The sequence below is a fragment of the Papio anubis genome, chromosome 19, assembly GCF_008728515.1.
Source record: "Papio anubis isolate 15944 chromosome 19, Panubis1.0, whole genome shotgun sequence".
In the NCBI taxonomy this organism is placed as follows: Eukaryota; Metazoa; Chordata; class Mammalia; order Primates; family Cercopithecidae; genus Papio; species Papio anubis.
In genome coordinates, this window is record NC_044994.1 from 23,118,212 (window position 1) to 23,139,296 (window position 21,085).

The 21,085-nt window shown below is 38.9% G+C and overlaps 1 protein-coding gene across 3 annotated transcripts in view; it reads right to left on the bottom strand.

The window, feature by feature from the left end:
* Positions 1-15,670, bottom strand: part of DSC2 (desmocollin 2) — a 36,721-nt gene extending 21,051 nt beyond the window's left edge. For 2 of the 3 annotated variants that reach the window (XM_017951650.3, XM_021930010.2), the window contains exons 1-6: positions 15,151-15,670; positions 6,352-6,436; positions 4,862-5,061; positions 3,777-3,896; positions 2,188-2,343; positions 245-389 (exon numbers count right to left, since the gene is read on the bottom strand). In XM_017951650.3, coding sequence (XP_017807139.2) covers positions 245-389; positions 2,188-2,343; positions 3,777-3,896; positions 4,862-5,061; positions 6,352-6,436; positions 15,151-15,219 — 775 coding nt within the window. In that variant the 5' untranslated portion in view covers positions 15,220-15,670. The other variant, XM_031658752.1, reaches the window with a different exon arrangement.
* Between the last annotated feature and the right edge of the window lie 5,415 nt (positions 15,671-21,085).

Consider the following 21,085-nt stretch of genomic DNA (forward strand, 5'->3'; position numbering starts at 1 on the left):
CTTCCCTTAATCTTCATAACAATCTGGCATACTGATAACCCATTTTACAGATGAAGAAATTAGACTTGCCAAGATTAGGAAATTTGCCCAGGGTCACACAGCTACTGAAATGCAGAGTAAAATTGCACCCAGAGTCCATTATTCTTGCTGCTGGGATATGCTGCTTCCCAATGGACAAAGTGAAACTAAATGTATGAATTGAAACACAGTTAATTTGCCATATATTGTTTAAGGAGGCACTCACCCACTCTGCAATTTTCAAAAATTGTAAAAGTATAAGTTTCTTCTGTAAAAATTGGGTAGTTATCATTTTCATCCTCTATTTTGATTATTAGGGGCAATGGAAGTTCTGGGGTATACCCATCTGGAGTTGTTGCAAAGGCAATTATCTGTGAAAAGAGTAAAATAAGGAGAAAAATGAAAATAATCTTTTAAAATGAGGTACGCTTCAAATTCACTTTGGCTTTAATTTGGAGACTATTCAGGATTACAGTGTGAGTCTCACCATTTGTTATTGTTTGGGGATATGGATATAATTTTAATGCCAAAGAGGTGCCTAATTTCATGATTTAATATAGCATTTTATGTTTAAATTTACCTGTTTAAATTTATCAAAGATAATTTTAGTTTCTTCATTATTGCTACGCTGTTGTTCATGAGTGTAACAATTTTTACTGTTATTTTCCCAAACAGCCTTGAAGACTTTTTTGTTTTGCTTTGTTTGAAAGGTTCAGGTGCATGGATTTTAAATACAACTTTCTGGATCCTTCTGAACTTGGGATCCTGTAGGATTACAAATTCTCCAGGTATAGTTAACGGGGATATTATCCTATTTTCTACTAATGAGGACTGTAGGCATATCAATGGTTACATTTGGGTAAGTCTTTTCAAAAGAATTTTTAATTTAAAAAGTGTGAATCAGAAATGAAGCAAATGAATGGTGGTAATTGTGGTGGAATACAGTTTAATTTTTTTGTTTTTACAATATGAATTTCAATACTGATTTTCTCATAACAGCTATCATAAAAAGGCCAGAACATCCTAGGTACTTAGAAGGCCAGGCCATGGCAATTCTAAACCTAAATACTTTATTCAAAGTTTGCCTATCTTATTTGATTGATTTGTTCTTCTAATGAATAATTAATTCATCCAAAATAGAAATAAAATAATTAAAACCAACTTAAGCAAAATGACCAAGTCCTGTTGGGAAATCAAACCAGCATTAGGTTAAATTCTTTCATATTAACTCGCTTTCCAGCAAAGGAAGTTAACCAGATGATTAAAGGACTGAGTAAGCTTAGGTAAGCACTGTCACACTCCCTACCTGCTCCCCATAAACTAACGTTCTCCCTTTGCCAAGGTACTGAGGTTTACTTAATGACTGAACCTCATTTACTTCCTATGGTATCTCCATACTATAAAGAGGTTCACAGATTTTTGTGTGCCAACTAAGTCACTGTTCTTGGCTGGGCACGGTGGCTCAGGCCTGTAACCCCAGCATTTTGGGAGGCCGACATGGGCAGATCACCTGAGGTCAAGAGTTTGAGACCAGCCTGGCCAACATGGTGAAACCCCATCTCTACTAAAAATACAAAAAGTTAGCTGGGCATCATGGTGCACGCCTGTGATCCCAGCTACTCAGGAGGCTAAGGTGGGAGGATCACTTGAACCCAGGAGCCAGAGACTGCAGTGAGCAGAGATTACACCACTGCACTTCAGCCTGGGTGACTAAGGCAGACTCTGTCTCAAAAAAAAAAAAAAAAAAAAAAACTGTTCTTCAAAGTGGTACTTTTGTGGGGGAAAAAATAAATAGTAAAACCATAATACCAGGAACAATCTAATGGAATGTAATATTATTTATTCCATAAAAATATTTTTTGTTTCAAGTCAATTCTGTGCTATTAGGGAGTAGCCAGAGCACTGGTGATAAACTCAGAAAACAGAAAAGGTTAAATGAATTGCAAATGAGACATAAAATGGCCAAGCATCATCATTACTAATACAGGACACACGCGGGCACCTGTAGTCCCTGCCATTCGGGAGGCTGAGGCAGGAGAATGGTGTGAACCCAGGAGGCGGAGCTTGCAATAAGCTGAGATCGCGCCACTGCATTCTAGCCTGGGGGACAGAGCAAGACTCCGTCTCAAAAAAAAAAAAAAAATACAGTACACACATTGTAGACTTTACCTCAAAAGATTCATACTGCTCACGATCTACAGCACGAGTACAATACAAGTTTCCGGTGTCTCTCTCCACATAAAATAAATTCCGAGGTTCTTGGTCAACTCCAGGACCTCTTATGGAATAGTATATGGTATAGTTTTGGGCTGTGTCAGATTGAACCTAGAAAGTAGATAATATATACATGAGACAAATCTTTACTTCAGCAGAACTTTCATCTATATATTTATGAAATCTCATTGCCATTTTATTAGTTTAAATAATTGCCCTTATTATTATTATGTATATAAAAAAAAAACAGAATAAGAAAGTCCAATTGAGAAATTTTAAGAGCAAGGCATGAGTACAATAATGTAGTGCATCTTAGTTCTCCAGAATAACTAAGGGAATATTTGACAGGATAGATGGTGTCTATACATGGAAAAAACACTTGAGACTTTTCCTGTCTTAGAAAGCAAAGTATTCTGAGCATGGAAAATTATTCTGTTGTCAATGTTTTAAAAAACTGAGTTTTTATGATATGTAACGTAACATTTAAGAATAGAGTTTAAAGTGTACTGTCTGCAGGGCAAAAATGTGGACAATAATTTCCTTAATGAGTTTTTTGCTCTTTGCCAACATCTTCCTTATAGGAACTGAGTGGAAAAAAAAATATGAGTGAGAATAGAAATGGAATAATATTTTGGAATGTGTAATATTCTGATCTTTGATTCAAAAAGCAAATTTCCTCCAAGCTGTGTTCATCCACTCAGTAACATCCTGACTATCTTTATATCAGGATAACAGACACAACTGTTTTCTAAAGATTTCTCAATTTTAATACGCTCTTCTCTCAGCTGTATTAAACTTATTGGTGGGGTATAAAAAGGATTCTCCCTTGGTATGTCAAGAACTGAGGGAAAATAAACCAAAGTCATAGACTGAATGTAGTAGCCACTAGTAGTGGAAGAAGACAAGAAGGCTTGCTGGAGTTTCTACTGCAAATTTTAAAAAGACAGAGAAAAAGAGCCAGGCATGCTTAGCTCATGCCTGTAATCCTAGCATTTTGGGAGGCTGAGATGGGAGAATCATTTCAGCCTAGAAGTTCAAAACCAGCCTAAGCAATATAGTGAGATCTCATCACTACAAAAAAAAAAAAAAAAAAAAAGAGAGAGAGAGAGAAGGAAAGAAATGTGGATCCAGTGTGATTTCAGATGTAGATTCAAGAACAAGAAATAGAAAGATAGAAGGGCCTATGTGTCTTCCTCCTTCGTGGCATTTGGACTTTCATCCAATTTTCTCCTTTATTATGAAAGAGAGTTTTGGGTTTTCTAGGCTATTCCTAGGCTTGGCGATACCCTTGCTGATACGATAATTCCTTAAGGAACCATGTGTTTGAGCTCTACAGTTTTATGATGGCCTTTGCAAGCTGAACAAAAGTATATGCAAGTATAAAGAGATATATTTATACCCTTGTATGGAAACATATTATACACGTACTCATTCACTCATATATTTATACACAACTATTATAAATAACTTCATACTCAGTGTCATAATGGTAAGTGATGGAAACTATAGACTTCCACAGCAGAAAGAAAGAAAGAAAACTGTACCTGTTGAAGGAAAAGTGGAAAAGGACCCAAGGAGTTTTCTAGCATCGAACAAGGAATGGGAGCCCATCTTCTCTTGGTGCGCCGTAAAACTGTTTCTTTAGTTTGTCTTTTCTTTAGGACCTCAATTCATAAGACAGGAAAAAAATAATAAAGTCAATGACTACTTTATTCTCAAACATTAAACAATGACACATCTTTCTCCTTTCATGAGGATTAGCTGGGGAGGGGTGAGACCATGGGAGTGTTTGAAAACCAAACTAAACATCAACACTGCAAAAAGATAATGAAGAAGTAACTGTCCTAACTGTTATCACAACAATCCTCTTGGGAAAATGATTTGGTGGAAATATGGAAGAAAGAGAGATGGAACTGGAAGCCTAGAAGCAAAACTGAAAAAAAAATTACTGTTGCCACATTGCCATGCAAAAACAGGGGAGAGAGATATGCAAAGAAAATAAGTGTGTATGTGCCCTTCTAAATTTAGCACAAGCAACTTCCACTCACCAGCAACTAGGCAGAGCCAGGGAACCAACAGAGAGATCTGTGTCAGAATGAGGAGAGAAACACGGTGACAACTCTCAAACTGCTGCAGTGAGGAATGGCTAATGGCTGAATAAAAATTATTTTGATCTTGCGTGTCACAACACAATAGCATGCATGTGGTCCAAACCTCCTCCTAAAATAATCATCATGTTTTAAGACCACAGATTATGCTAAAATGAATGCAAAAAAAAAAAAAGAAAATCTTTTCTTTTCTTTATCCAGAGTTTCAAAACTTGTTGTTAGAAATCCATTCTATGGTAAAGCTCAAAAAAAAAAAAATGCGCTTTGTGTCTAATCTCACATTCCCATGCTGTACCTTATCCCAATTTCTCATTTTATGTCCCAAAAGAAAAGGAATGACAACCCGAATGAACCATGCTGCACAGCCCTTTTCCTTTTAAACACTGTGAAGCTGACTCATGGTTTTCATTCTTTTTGAAGCCAAACTATACCATATCCTTTCTGATTTCATATCTTCCCTGGCAATGTCAATTATGTCTGAAGAAAAGACATCATTTCTTCATTTATGTAGCCTTGTATACCTTTGTTTGATGCTCCAAAAAGACAAATATTTTCTTCTTTTCTTGGTTCTCAGTGTTGGAAAGTAATATGGTAAAACTTCTCTTCTCCCAGGACAATAGAATAGTATTTGTTGTATAGACTGAACCATCTTCCAAAATTTGGAAGTCAGGATCACTTGAATGAATTAGATTTGCAGCTGTAAAGCACTCTTTCAGGTTAACTGTAGAAAATATGCACAGCAATCATTTTTAAAGTAAAACATAGGATATAGTTTTAACAGTAATGTATGCATGTGGGGAGAGCCAAAAACTTAAAATTAATTATACTGGCACTTGTAAATTTTTGCAAGGACACATAAAACTGTATGGTGTATTAAGTTGTGCTTAAACACTTACATCACTTCTAATACCTACTTAACATTCTCTTAAAGAAGAGACATTTGCTTTGAAGTAAACATATGTGAAGTCCAGTGTTTGCATATTTAAATCAAAACCAAAAAAAGTGTTTTCTTTATCAACAGAAATCAGCCATAGAGTAATACCTAAGTACACCTGAAGTTACACAGAATCTAGCAGCTAAAATCTGCATTTACTAAAAGGAACTATTACTAAATTCTTTACATCTATTGCCAAGCAGTCATCACATTTTATGCTATCATTGGTTTGATCTTTTCTCACAGTTTTGTGAAATAATTTAATTGATAAAAAATAATATGTGGAAGTAAGTACAATACAGAGTGAAATATTTAAGAATAAAACTCCAAAAACAGTATCTTTAAACTAAAAAAAATACTTTCAATACTATTTGCCAAATTTTTAAAGGCATGTTAAATGTCTTTATCTTTCCTCTAATGTAAATGTTAATAATTATTACTCAAGTGAAATATTTTTATCGACTTCATATAATAATGTTTTCCAAAAATAACAATATTCCTTTCATTAGAATGACACCACATGTATTACAAATGATAATATACTGTGTTAGTTTTATCTACTAGTTCCAGCGGAGTTATCATTCTAAAAATTACACTAATTTTAAAATATCACAGCGAATCAGGATTTATTTTGTGTATGAGTGTTTTTATTTTATTTTGAGTTCCAGGGTACATGTGCAGGGTGTGCAGGTTTGTTACATAGGTAAACACGTGCCACGTTGGTTTGCTGCACCTATGAACCCATCATCTGGGTATTAAACCCTGCATGCATTAGCTATTTCTCCTGATACTCTCACTCTCCCAGAACCCCAAACAAGCCCCAGTGTGTGTTGTTCCCCACCCTGTGTCTACATGTTCACATTGCTCAGCTGCCACTTATAAGTGAGAACATGCAGTGTTTGATTTTCTGATCCTGTGTTAGTTTGCTGAGGATCATTGCTTCCAGCTCCATCCACATCCCTGCAAAGGACAAGATCTTGGACAAGATCTTGTTCCTTTTTATGGCTGCATAGTATTCCGTGGTGTATATTTACCAGAGCAAATCAGGATTTATTACAAATTTTAGGGCTTCCTTACCTCTACCAATAAGTTTCTCAGCATCTAGTTTGGAGGGAACATATAATGTCACATTTTTGCAGGCATCACTGGCAAATATTAAAATCTAAAAAATGAAAAAAAAATATGCATAAAAAGAAACCTTTAATGTGTATACCATTTATATAAATTATAAATTTATATATTATATACACATAAAAAGCATGTAATACTTATATAAATATTAATTATATTACAATTGATTGACTACACTAATTAAATATTAATTTTAAAATATTTAATTAATTAAATAGAAACACACGAATTTATTTTTTGTAGTCTTTTTTTATTATTATACTTTAAGTTCTAGGGTACATGTGCACAACATGCAGGTTTGTTACATATGTGTACATGTGCCATGTTGGTGTGCTGCACCCATCAACTTATCAGCACCCATTGACTCGTCATTTACATCAGTATAACTCCCAATGCCATCCCTCCTCCCTGCCCCCTCCCCACAATAGGCCCCAGTGTGTGATGTTCCCCCTTCCCGTGTCCAAGTGATCTCATTGTTCAATTCCCACCTATGAGTGAGAACATGCGGTGTTTGGTTCTCTGTTCTTGCGATAGTTTGCTGAGAATGACGGTTTCCAGCTGCATCCATGTCCCTACAAAGGACACAAACTCATCCTTTTTTATGGCTGCATAGTATTCCATGGTGTATATGTGTCACATTTTCTTAATCCAGTCTGTCACTGATGGACATTTGGGTTGATTCCAAGTCTTTGTTATTGTAAATAGTGCTGCAATAAACATACGTGTGCATGTGTCTTTATAGCAGCATGATTTATAATCCTTTGGGTATATACCCAGTAATGGGATGGCTGGGTCATATGGTATTTCTAGTTCTATAATTACATGTGATTTATAATTATAAATCACTTTATATAATTATCAATCACTTTATATAATTATCAAAATAAAAACATCTTGGAGAAAGAAATCAGGACAAAAGTATATCAAGGGGAAGAATAAAACAACATACTGAGTTCTAGCTTCCTCCTGCAAAAAGCTTGTAAACTCAGAGAATTATGTATGCTCTTCAGCTTTGTTTCCTATACTGTAAAACGGATGTAATAATAACTTCACTAATTAGCTCAGTGACGATCCAACAACAGCCTATGTGAGAGAGTGCTGAAAACTATCAGGAAGGCAGCACAGGTATATCCATAGGAAAGAGAAAACCAAATTTACTGAGGCAGCAAACTGTTTCAGTACATTCTTAATTGCCTATGAGATATGATACCAAATCAATAATATACTAAATAAAAAGTCAATGCTTTTAAAGACAAACATTAACTTGTTGCCATGAAGTGATGATGGAGAGTATTTATGTGTTACTCCACAGGATAGGCACATAACTTTGAAATATACAATTATTTTGAAGGTGTATCTTCTCATAAATAAAAGTTAAGTTCATTTTACAAAATAATTTACTTAAATTTTTTTAATGGTTTAGTGATTCATGGTGAACCAAATCCAATGCAACATATACAAAAACACACTGAAATTTAATTTTGTTCTGACTGAAACTTTACAATGGATGTTTCTCAAAGATTCACATTCTTTTTTTCTAGTTTTACAAACATCTTTGACCAAAAGCAAGACAGTTAACTAGCATTTACACTGTTACTTACAAAGTTTATAAACATAAACTAAAATCATCAAAATTTGGATGGAAATGTTTATTTTTAATATATATTAAAGACTCTTTAATTATCCAGTTTTAATTACACTTGAAGGATCGAATAAAGCAGAGGTTGTGTTTCATTTGGAGTGTTGGGATAGACACAATAAAGACATTCATTTTGAACTGGAAATCAAATGATATGAAGAATTTTTACTGGCTGCATAGCCAAGAGAGAATAGGAGTAGAATCAGATGATTCTGAAGATTCCAGCTAAAGGTGATTGGAAGAATACATTCACTTATTCATTCAACCAACATTTACTGGTTGCTTACTAAGTGCTAAACAGATTCAATGGCGAGAGCAGTGAACAAAGCCAAGTCCTTGCCTCACAAAGATTACATGATAATAAGCAAAAGAAATACACAAATGCACAAATGTCACACAATGCCAAGGCAGCAAGAGATAAATGTCATGACAAAAATAAAGCAGGGAGAGAGGGTGACAACAAGAATACCTGAGTGTATATGAAGTGAGGAACTAGGAAAGAGTCTTCCAGGTGGGGCAAGAACCAGAGTAAAGACCCTGGAAGGAGACTTGTGTATTAAAGGAACAAGGTGGTCACAGTAGCAGAGCACAGTGAAGGAAGAGTGATAGGAGAAGAAAACAAAAGGACAGTCAAGGGCATATGATGTAGGGTCTAAAAGGTCATGGTAAGGAGCACAGATTTTGTTCTGAGTGCAAAGAGAGGCAACAGCATGATGAAGCTGTGGAGTGGCGTAAACTGATATTTATACAGAATCACTCTACTAGTTATGTGGAAAATAGGTTATAGAAGAGTAAGAGTGGAAGCCAGGAGACTGATGGGGAGACTACAGCAGGAATCTAAGACTGGGGTAATGGTTACTTGGGCTAAGGTAATAATGATGGAGAAGATGAAAAATGGTTGGATTACGACAATTCTTTGAATAACAGTATTTTGGACATCCATCCATTCATGCATGAATTCAACAAATACTTATTGAATGTGTATTATGTACCACATACAGAGCAGTAAACATGGTCCTCATGAAACATTCAGTCCAAGAGTAAGACATATTTGTAATTTCAACAAAGTAAGACGAATGCAATGATAAGGAAGTACAGGGAGCTACAGGAGAGCAGAGGGAATAGTGATGTCTAAAAGCCAGGTGAGGTCACCTGAAGATCGGCTACAAGTGAGATAGGCTAAGAGGAGGCAGAGCTTAAATGTTGCAAACAAAAGAATGGCATATGTGAAGGCCCAGAGATGGCACAGACCTGAAGAAGAAATCTGGAATGGTTGATATGTGTACCAGAGCGGGGGCAGAAGTTTAACATGAGCTCAAAGAAGTGGGTGTGGGCCAAATTTTGAACGTCATTAGCAAAGCACATGGATCTTTTTTCCCAATGATAATAAGAAACAAAGACTTACTTTAAGCAAATAAATTAAGTAAGCAGCTTTATGTTTGAATGTGATAGATCTGTCCAATGTGGAGAATGGAAATAACTGTCATTTCCAACAATAACAGGTTAGGTAATTAAGAAAAACCTATGCCAAAACTAATTACAAATGATGCATAACATTTTTCAAACATCCTAAAGCATCAAAGAGCTACTAAAATAGCAAGCAACTGGTAGGCCAAAACTGAAGAGAAAGCTGGAACACAGAGTGGTAAGAGGAACTCAGGAACAACTTCTGATTTGCAAAGATCTGACTCTGCTGTGTTGGCCTCTGGAGAGGAGAATGAAATCAAAGCACAGGGCCCACCTAAGATCTAAGAGGATCCACTCCACATTAATCTGGGACCCTAATGCTAAATCTTCATTACAAATTTGAGCCAGAAGTAAACTGGCCCTTGTGTGGATCTGTGATCCACACTCACATCTTTACTTGGTCCAGAAACTTCAAGCCATGAATTTAAAGAAGGCTTGACATGTGATCACCATCATAGATGCGAAAAGGCATTCGACCAAATTCGATAACCATTCTTATCTTTTTTAGTCTCAAAAAATAAGAATTGATGAGTACTTTTGCAATGTGATCTTTATAAATTATAACACAACACAAATGGGAAAGCACTAGAAGCAATCCAATTAAACTCAGAAACAAGATAGGCTTTCCAAGGTCACCATATGTAGTTTACATTATATTAAAGGTATATTTGCAAGACAAGGATATTAGATAGGAAGATGTAAAAAAAAAAAATCTCTGCATTTGATATGACCTTGGTACCTGGAAAACCCAAGCAAATCAACAATACATCACTATAAAACAAGAAGAGACTTAAGTAAGGAAGCAGAAATAACCATGAAAATACGGCAATCATTAGTCTTCATACCCATAAACAAAACCAGTCAGATAACATAAGAAATCATTTTCCACTTTGGGAGGCCGAGGCGGGAAGATCACGAGGTCAGGAGATTGAGACCATCCTGGCTAACACGGTGAAACCCTGTCTCTACTAAAAACCCCTATACGAAAAAAAAAAAAAAAAATTAGCCAGGCATGGTGGCAGGCACCTGTAGTCCCAGCTATCGGGAGGCTGAGGCAGGAGAACAGTGTGAACCCGGAAGGTGGAGCTTGCAGTGAACAGAGATTGGGCCACTGCATTCTAGCCTGGGCAACAGAGCAAGACTCAGTCTCAAAAAAAAAGAAATCATCTTCAAAAGCAATTAAAAGTTGAAATGCCAAGGAGTAAATTTAATAAGAAACATGTAAAGCCTATTTGAAGGAAACCTGAAAACATTTCTGCAGGGCAGAAAAGTACACTTGCAAAAAAAGAAAGACAAAAATCAATAGCGTATCTATATCAATTCTTACTAAGTTAAATTACAAATTTTTGATACCAACAAAAACCTCAATAAAATTTTCTCTGGAACTAAACAAGCTGATTTAAAAAGCCATAAGGAAAAAATAAAAAATAAAGATAGGAAAATTATTTTTTGAAAAGCAATGAAAGGCTATCAACCCTAGCAGATATTACAAATCATAAAATCTCAACAATTAAATGAATATGGTACTGGCATATGAATAGAATGATATTTGAAGCACAGGTATTAGAAAAGAGGTAAAACAATTTGTATTTGCATTATGTATGACTGCATAACGTCCCGAAAAGTTGTAACCTTTTATTACACCCACTAACAATTTATGAGTCAACCACATTCTTGCCAACATAGCATGTTGTTGAACTTTTGGGTGTTTGCCAAGTGTGAAATGGCATTTCAATGCAATTTTTATTCATATTTTATTATGAGTGAGGTTGACATATTTTTATAACTTAAGAGCCATTTTACTACTTTATGGATACTGTTACATTCATGTTGCACTTTTTCTTCTTGAGTTACAAGAGCTCTTTATGTATTAGATTAACCTTTTCAATATGACTTATAAATATTTTTTCCAGTTTATCAATCACCTTTTGACTTTGTGGTGTTTTGGGTTGGTTAGAGTTGTTTTTTCGCCATGAAGAAGTATGTATATATGTACTCTCATATGATTGATTTTCTCAATTGTGATAAATTGGCTTTCGAAATCTAAGTCATAACTAGGCCTCGTGGGCTCCAAATTTATATAACAATTTATTATGTTTTCTTCTATTATCTGTAGGGAATCATATTTTACATTTAAATCTTTCATCTCTGGAATTTTCTGTGGTGTTCTGAATGAAGCATAGATTCAATTTATCTTTACACCTATATATATATATATCCTCGATCATGTGACATCTATCATAAAATAGTTTTCTGTCTAGTAACATACAACATTTATGGAGGGAAGGACAAAATCTAACAAAATTAAGCACTTTTTTTTTTTTTTGACAGAGTGCAGTGGTGCGATCTCACTGAAACCTCCACCTCCTGGGTTCAAGTGATCCTCCCACCTCAGCCTCCCAAGTAGATGGGATTATAGGCATGCACCACCATGCCTGGCTAATTTTTGTATTTTTTGTAGAGAGGGGTTTTTGCCATGTTGCCCAGTCTGGTCTTGAACTCCTGAGCTCAAGTGATCCTCCCACCTCAGGCTCCCAAAGTGCTGAGATTTACAGACGTGAGCCACTGCACCTGGCCTAATTTACACTTTTATTTGTAAATCCCATTACTGGTAATCTGTCCTACTAATACACCTGCCCATATATGAAATGACATACATTCAAGTTTATTCATTGTGACATTATTTGTGATAGCAGAAGTGACAGATACAAGTGAATAGACCCATGAGTTGTCTTTGAATGTAGATTTAATGGAACTTGATGGATTAAGGAAGGGGAGCAGTGAAAAAGAAAAAACAAACAGCTTTCAGACTTCCTACTTGAGGAACAGGCATATGGTACTGACACATACTGAAATACAGGACACTAAAAGAAAAACAACATTGTTTGGGAAGATAAAAAATGTTGTGTCACACATCACAGTCAGTAGAGTGATACAAAGGACTATTGTTCAATGAAGACATCTGAACTAGCAATATTAATTTAGTGTATGTTGGCAACTGTGTGATATTTTAAGCTATAAAAGTGGATTAAATGCCCTAGGGAAAGAGGGTAGATTCCAAAGGACGAGACCTAGAACAGAGCATCAAGAGACACCAGCATTTAAGAGTGGAGGAAAAAGCAGTCAAACTCATAGAAGCAGAAAATAGAATGGTGGTTGCCAGGTGACGGAGGGTAGGGGAAATAGGGATTTGCTGTTCAATGGATATAAAAGTTTGGTTATGGAAAATGAAAAAGTTCTAGAGATCTGCTATATGACATTGTGCTTACAATTAACAATACAATACACTTAGAAATGCGTTAGGAGGGTAGATCTCATGTTATATCATTTTTACCAAACCAAAAAAAGAAAAAAAAAATAGACAAGACAAAAAAGAAGAAAAAGACAAGACACTAGGTAGAGAGTCAGACCCTGAGTGGTCAGAAAGATTTAAAAAAAAAAAAGGGGGAGTGAGTGTCAAGAATAAGGGCAAAAGCTACAAGGTGGAACCATATAAAGAATGAGTCATTTGGATTTAGCACAGGAGAGCCAGTGATCTCAGGAGAGAGAAGCTTTATTATGTGGTTAGCAGAAGACAGAGTTCAAGTGGCTAAGCCAGGTGTGGTTTGAAGAAACATTAGGAAGTGAGGAGAAGCTGATTTGTGGAATGATGAAGGATTACTTGGGTATATGGGAAGGAGGTAATGTAAAGAATCCTACCCCCCTCCCAAAGTCATTTCTCCCCAATTTTTGAGACAGGATTTCACTCTGTCACCAAGGCTGGGATGCATTGGCATGACCAGGGCTCACTGCAGCCTGGACCTCCCAAGTTCAAGCGATCCTCCCATCTTAGCCTCTCTCCAGTGGCTTGGACCACAGGCGCACACCCCATGCCCAGCTAAAATCATTCTTGCTTAATAATTTCTTACACTTAGTATTTACACATTTCTCACACTTGAGACTCACAACCACAACAGCCACGTTGAGGTTGGCAGGGGTTTGCACAGACGTGCACAGAGCAAAAACCAGCAGAATGAGAGTGTAGCCAGCGCCAGCACACTTCCTACCCCACTCACTGATACCCCACCTTCTCCTAAACAGAATCTGAGATGACACACAGAAAGCTCTATCTGCAGGTATATGCAGAGCAATGCTACTACGCATTGCCAGTATCTGTGCATGCCTTTTCCTTTCAAGAATAATGGCCAGTGGTTTTAAAAGAAATTGCAATTTTATTAGGAGTCTAATGAAAATTTATTTCTTACTCATCAACATATGTTCTTACCGTTATTTATTCCATTCTTAGTTTCCTCATCTGTAAAATGTTAACTGCTGTGTACTTGGCCCTTTCTATATTATTAATATGCCCTGGGAATTTAGTTAAGGGTTTGAAGTCCATTCAGCTCTTCGAGAAAGACATTCTAATAGTCGTAACAATTACCAATTCATGATTTTAAAATGTGGAACTCCACTGCGAAATGAGAGCCGAAGAGAAGGGGAAAGTATAAGAGTATTTCAGCCCCCAGTTCCCTTCTCCCAGTGGGAATTAGCCTTCCGGGTTCCTCCCTCTGTCCTTCAAGGTTGATTGGCACCCAATGCCTTTTGCTCAAGGCAAGGAGCACTTTTCCACACCTGTCGAATTGCTTCGTCTTCCAGGAAGCCAGGAAAAGTCCAATCAGGCTTTTTATATCCCACATTCCCCAGAGGCTGCTCCCGGCATTGGCTTTCTGTGTCTTCAGGCCTCCAACGAGATCCTATCTGTCCAGCCTGGGAGTGGGGCTGTCCCGCCCCAAATAAGGCCAAACACTTAGGCTCCCAGCTCTGGGAAGGGGTAGGGTCATTGCTGTAGTGCTCTTTAAAGAGGGAAAGAATCTGGGGCAAGGGGTGGTGGCGCGGGGAGCCAGTGGTGAGCAGAAAAATCGAGTCGTCTCTGGGGACAAGAAATCAGAAAGACCCTTCCTTCCTCCAAAGATTTAGGGAACGGAAGCCTCGCACGTTAAGAAACCACTGAAACTGTACAAATGTTCACCTACAGCCCGCCGGTCCACAGTCTTCAGGAGCAGAGGGTCAAGATCCCCTCCCCGACCCGCCACTTCCCCCCGCCCTTCTCCCAGAGTAAGCAATTCCCAGAAAGGCAAGCAGTTCCCTTTTTCACCCAAGGACACTCGCTCTCCGTCCCGGCCGCCCATCGATTCCCCTTTCCGTGGCCTGGGCAGGCGCTGAGGCAGAGGGGGCCGCACATTCCCGGAGAAGGTGCCAGAGGCGCAGCTGGACCGCTCCGGCGCACTTCGGCCCAGGCGCACACCCGCCCCGGCGCACACCCGCCCCGGCGCACCCCCAGCCCCGGCGCACCCAGCTCCCCGGCGCGTACCCAGGGGCCACGGTTTTGCCTGGGCGAAGGCGGCCCGCTCCCGCCTGAGTGCGCCGATTACATCTACTGGAGACACCTTCCCTCCCCTTGGGGATCCAACTCCCAGGTCGCGATCATCTTCCTATCTGCCCTCCCCCACCCCCGCCAACTCCATTTTCTAGCCACCCAGAGGCCCCTTCACCCCAGCTTTCCCCCCCCCCCCCCCCCCCCTATCCCCGTTCCCCTCGTTTTCCTCCGTACCCCAGGCGATCGCCCCCTTCCCCGGAGCGGTGACCGCTGCTGCACTCACCGCGAGGGTCAGCAGGAGCAGCCGGCAGAGGGCTCCGCTCCAGGAGCCGGAGGGGCGGGCTGCCGCCATGGAGAGGGTTCGGGACAGACTGCGGGCCGAGCGTCGGGCCGGGGTAGGAGGGCTCGGCGGGGCGAGAACCGCGGCCGGGGCACAGGCTGGGCCCGCTGCTCAGGAGGAGCGCGAGGCGGAGGAGGTGGCGCGCGCGGAGAGGCGCTTTTCTCAGCTTCTGTGAAGCGCCTGCCTCTCATCCAAGGGGCTTTTCCTTTGGCGGAGGGTGGGGCTCCTGGCGCGTCCAAAAGACACCGATCGGCCCCTCCTTGTTGTCTGTTTAAGACTTAAGACTTCATTTCTCTAAGAAAGCCATGGGTGGGAACTCCCTCTCGCCGCCACCCTTTTACCTGCGCAAGGTGTTTCTCACCAGCGGACGCCACCTATAAGGGCCATCTCCCCCCCCACGCCCCGGTGTCCGCCAGGCGAGATTAACAGCCTGCCCTGCCCAGCAGAAGCCCTGACTGCACAAAGACTCACTCCTGAGCGCGCGCTCGGCCCCGGCTCCGCCCTGCCCGCTGCCCTTCGCGCCGGCCGTGGTCCCTGCCCTGGGGTCAATTACAGAGCGAGGTCTGAGCCGCAGAGGCTGGGTTTTAGGTCACAGCTGCCTGAGGCCCACCTGATAGAAAGTTGACTCCAAGGAGACTGTTACACACTCTACTGGAGTGAATTTCCTACACACACCCACAAGCAGTTCAGACATCATAGTCATCTGAGGCACCATTCTTTGGGGTCTTGTGTTTTTAGGAATTTACTGGCATGACAATGATACAAGACAATCGCCATAATTTAGAGACAAAAATACATATATACATACATATATACGTAAAGTTAGGGAATCAAGGCGACTGCAAAATAATAAAATCGAGGGTGAATTACTATGGGAAACGCATCCATTGAGGTCCTAGGCGTGGGGTACACGTGTGTTACTGATTTTCTCCAAGAACATCCCTGATCACAAATAAAGTTGTAACTTATTTCCTATACCGGACTCCTGAACATCTAGTGGAGAGTTCTCACTTTCTTTACTACCATGAAAACCAGAGTTCATGGTGAGAAATGAATAAGAATGGGATAATTTACATTTTTATTTGAAGTGCACTTAAACTAAACGAATTATTGCAGAACATAATCTGGAAGATTAAGATATAAACGCTGTGTTCTTTTGGCTCTTCAGAAAGCAATGACAAGGCATCTGACTCATCCTCCTGCACCTTTTTTCAATTACTGACTTAAACCAGGTAAGCCTGACCACAAAAGGAGAAACTTGTCTATTCCCTTTTGTTTGGTTTAAGTTTCCTCAGGGATGTCCTGAGAATCCTATTTGCAAAGCCAACTGTGACACTCACACCATTTCAATTCTTGAAAATGTTCACCATCTTAATACCATTATACGCCGAGCCAGAATTATTGCAATACTGAGTGTATATTTAAATTAAAAATTAATGTCAAACAGCACATGCCTTACATTCTGTGTGTCTGTCCCATGCTCTATTTTATTAATGAATGCCACTAATCAGCTGTTCTGTCTCCATATCCATAAAATTATCATTGACCCTTTGCTAGTAAAATAAGCCTGAGTCATCAGCATGAGGCATGAGACTATAGTTGACATCCTTCCATTTCCATATTTTTTAACACTCATGGTTTTCCATCAACAATACCATAAGCACACCTCATCCTATTAATGATGACGTCATGATCTCTAGCACGAAGCTTTTTCAGAGGACAAAAAGAAAGCTAATTTCAGGTTCTGGAGATCTACTCAGACTATCATCATAGGCTTTGACTACCGGACATTTCCAAACTCTTGCCTACTCTTTAACCTCTGATGCCTTAAGGGCAGCTCATGTTTTTCCTCATTCCAGGAAAGGGTGGAAGAGCAATTTGACCAGAATTCATCTTAGATATTTCTTTTCCTCTTTCACATTGATTGATAGAGGCTATTAAAATGGTGATTTGTTTGTTTTATCACCAAAAAAAACTTTAAACAAAAGAATGGAATATAAAGTACTTTCTCTGAACAAGTACCCAATTTATTTAATGTATTTAGGTTAGGCTATATGGTCACTGAAATAGATCCCTCTAGAACATAGATTTGAAACAAAGGGCATATATTTAAAAATGCAATGGAATGTGAGTAGATGTGATTTTTTTTTTAAAAAAAATGACTTTTGTTTATGAATATGATTCTGCTGCATGAACTAGTTTCCCAATAAAAATATACTTTTTATAGTAAAAAGTACACCAGAGCAAAAGAAGCAACTTCCTTTGTGTTGCTTAAGTAATAATCTCTCAGGTCTCAACACTCCCATTTGTCCATCTGTTAAGTGAGATAGTCAATAATAATAAGGTAATACCGGAGGCTATCTATGGTACTTTCTACATCTAAAATTAAACTATTTAGACTGCTTATGACAGATTTTTGAGAAGCTTGGCTGGAAATGGGTGTTCATTTCAGAGATAACATAGAAAGTCAGGGCCAGAGCAGTCCTTAAAGAAGTGAACAATTTGCAATCCAAAGCCCACAGGCCAAATCTATCCAGCCTAACTTCACAATTTTAATTTCAGAGACCAGAAACTATGAAGGTCAGCAACAACCAAAAAAATCCCACTTACTCACTGATGAGCAAATAGAGACGCTCTCCATGAGCTTTGTGAATCCTGCCAGTTCCTCCCCTGCCAGCACCAGAGGATGAGTGATCCACAGGGACAGATGTCATCTTCAGGGCGAAACCATCTCAGCATGGCATATGACATAGAATGGAATTCAAAAGCAAGGGAAACACAAACCTAACAGGCAAAAAAGCAAGATTAAAGGACATTGTCTAGTTGCTTCATAGGTTGGAGCATAAAGGGAAACATCTGCTAATCACAATAAAATGAGCACAATTTTTTAACCTCTCAGAGTTGTTGCAAGAATTAAATGATATCAAGGCACTCAGAACAAGGCCTGGCACATTCTAAGTGCTCCCTCAGTGTCAGTTACTATGAACATCCATCTTCCCTGCCATTGTACTACCACATCTCTCTGATCCATTCACTTCCTCCTCTTGACAGCTCCCTATTTCCTGTCCTTCCAATACCTCTCCTCAGAGTTCTCTGTCCTGGTCTAGGGCTGAACCCTAGTGCTAATTCATTCACCTTCAACCCCCTCTCTTCAACACTAACCCCAGATCTTGTCTGTTAATAAATGAATCAACAATGTAATACTAAGATGAGCTGTGCAGTTTGCATCAGTTGTATACTCTTTGAAAATTTGAACCAATTCTTTAAAAAGAATCCTTCTCAATTTAAGAAAAAGTTTTAAAGTTCTGTGTTTTCCAACAAATGCTATCTTTACTTTTTAATGCTATGTATATTTCTTGGAACTTCACTTTTCAGAATTGATCTCAGTGAAACATAGTATACTAATCAAGTTCAATTTCTATTACATTTCAAAGTTTTTGTTTGTTTGTTTGTTTTATGGAGTCTCGCTGCGTCGCCCAGGCTGGAGTGCAGTGGCGCGATCTCCGCTCACTGCAAGCTCCGCCTCCCGGGTTCAAGTAATCACTTTTCTGCCTCAACCTCCTGAGTAACCAGGACTACAGGTGCCCACCACCATGCCCAGCTAATTTTTTTTTTTTTTGTAGTTTTAGTAGAGACAGGGTTTTGCCATGTTGGCCAGGCTGGTCTCAAACTTCCGACCTCTGGTGATCTGTCTGCCTCGGCTCCCAAACTGCTGGGATTGCAGGCATGAGCCACCGCACACGGCCTGCCTCTATATATTGCTGTGTACAAATACATCTGCATTGTTTCAAACCCTTGCACTCACAAGGCTCCGTCTGCTATAAGTACTTTGTACACGCCCTTTCCTCTTTCCTAGAACCTTCTTCTATCTCTCTGGCCTAGTTAACTCCCATTCACTCTACAAATCTCAGCTTTTATTTTCTTCCTCACCCAGTCAAACCTTCCACATTAAACCACTGCCTCTCATTGAGAGCACTTGTCACAACTGCAATGTTAAATTTGTTCAAATAATTAGATTAATACTTGTTTCTCACCAAAGACTACATTTCCATGATTGTAGTAACCCTTTTTTTGTTCACCCTTGTATTACCAGCATTACCATGACTCCTGATTCATAGTAGACACTTAATAAATATTTGCTAAATGAATGAGCAAATGAATAAATAAATGACTAATGAGCATTTCTGACAAGCAATTCTGTGTTTTCCTTTTTCTATTCTAGTGTTTATTGGCATATTAAAGTGATGTCTTGGGCCACATTTGATAGGGTGGGAGTTCCTAGTCTAATCTCAAATATGCTGGACATATGTTATAGTAGCATATTAGTAAAATATGAGATGGGCCTACTAAACATTTCTAGTATGGCTTTTGCACAAGAACACACAAATATGCTTATGAATTTTAACTTAGAACTCCAAAGAGACCTGTGTATAAATGGATACTTAGTATCTGATAAAAGTGGCAGCAGACAGCGTGAAGAAAATAAGAAATTATTTAGTGGTGGCATTGGGAAAACAGATTCATTATTGGAGAAAAATAAAATTGGTCCCCTACACAACCAATTTTATATTTATACATATGCTGTGGTGGAAGATACACAAAGTTAATGAAAAATAATACATGAGAACATCAGTGTTACACAGAGGCAGGAAAAGATTTTTGAAATAAAACCTAAAAAGCATATACCATATAGGAATAAAAATATATATACTTGATTACATTAAAATGCAGGTCATTTGACAGAGGACACCATAAAGTTGATAAACAGATGATTGATTGGGAGAAGACTTTTTCATGACTAAAACAGATGAGAGAATAATATCTAGAAAATACAGGCCGGGCGCGGTGGCTCAAGCCTGTAATCCCAGCACTTTGGGAGGCCGAGGCGGGCGGATCACGAGGTCAGGAGATCAAGACCATCCTGGCTAACATGGTGAAACCCCGTCTCTACTAAAAATACAAAAAACTAGCCGGGCGTGGTGGCGGGCGCCTGTAGTCCCAGCTACTCGGAGGCTGAGGCAGGAGAATGGCCTGAACCTGGGAGGCGGAGCTTGCAGTGAGCCGAGATCGCGCCACTGCACTCCAGCCTGGGTGACACAGCGCGAGACTCCGTCTCAAAAAAAAAAAAAAAAAAAAAAATACAAGGATCTCCTACATGTCAACCAGAATGTGGCAGAACCACAACAGAAAAAGATGGGCAGAGTATTACGAGGCATACTGTTACAACAGAGGAATCTGAAGCCTACCAAGTATATTTCAAGAAATCTGAGAAAGGCACATCAAAGTCATAAAATATCCTTCTATACTTATTTGGCAAAAATTAGGAAGCTAATAGCAAATGTTAATAGGAATGTGGATGTTTGGGAAGCCTGGTGCATTGTTGGTAGAATTATAAATTTGATCAAACGTTCAGGACAGTAGCCTAACAATGATTGTTCAAGGTAATATATGAAACCCTAAAGCCCAGCAATTTATCTCTTAGCTAATAACCCAGAAGAATTCTCACTGAAGTCTATGAAGGGATGGTTTGCTGTCGAGGGAGCTGGGAGCAATCTGGGTTACCATCCTTGGAAAGAAGAAAAACTATGGTGGCAGATCCACCCCATGGATCACTGTGCAAAATTAGAACCAATAGGCTACCTACATATGGCAATATGAATGGATCTTAAAAACATAGAACCCAGTGAAATAACTAAAAATAGAATATTTCTACGTTCAATATAAATAATATAAATTTAAAAAGACAAAAAATCATTACACTGAACAGCAGCATTTTAATAAAAATTATAGAAACAAAAACACACATTCTAAACACATTCAACTAATTTTTGTGGAGGTAGAAAGGAATGAGTATGAGAAGCAAAGCTTGTGAAGGGTT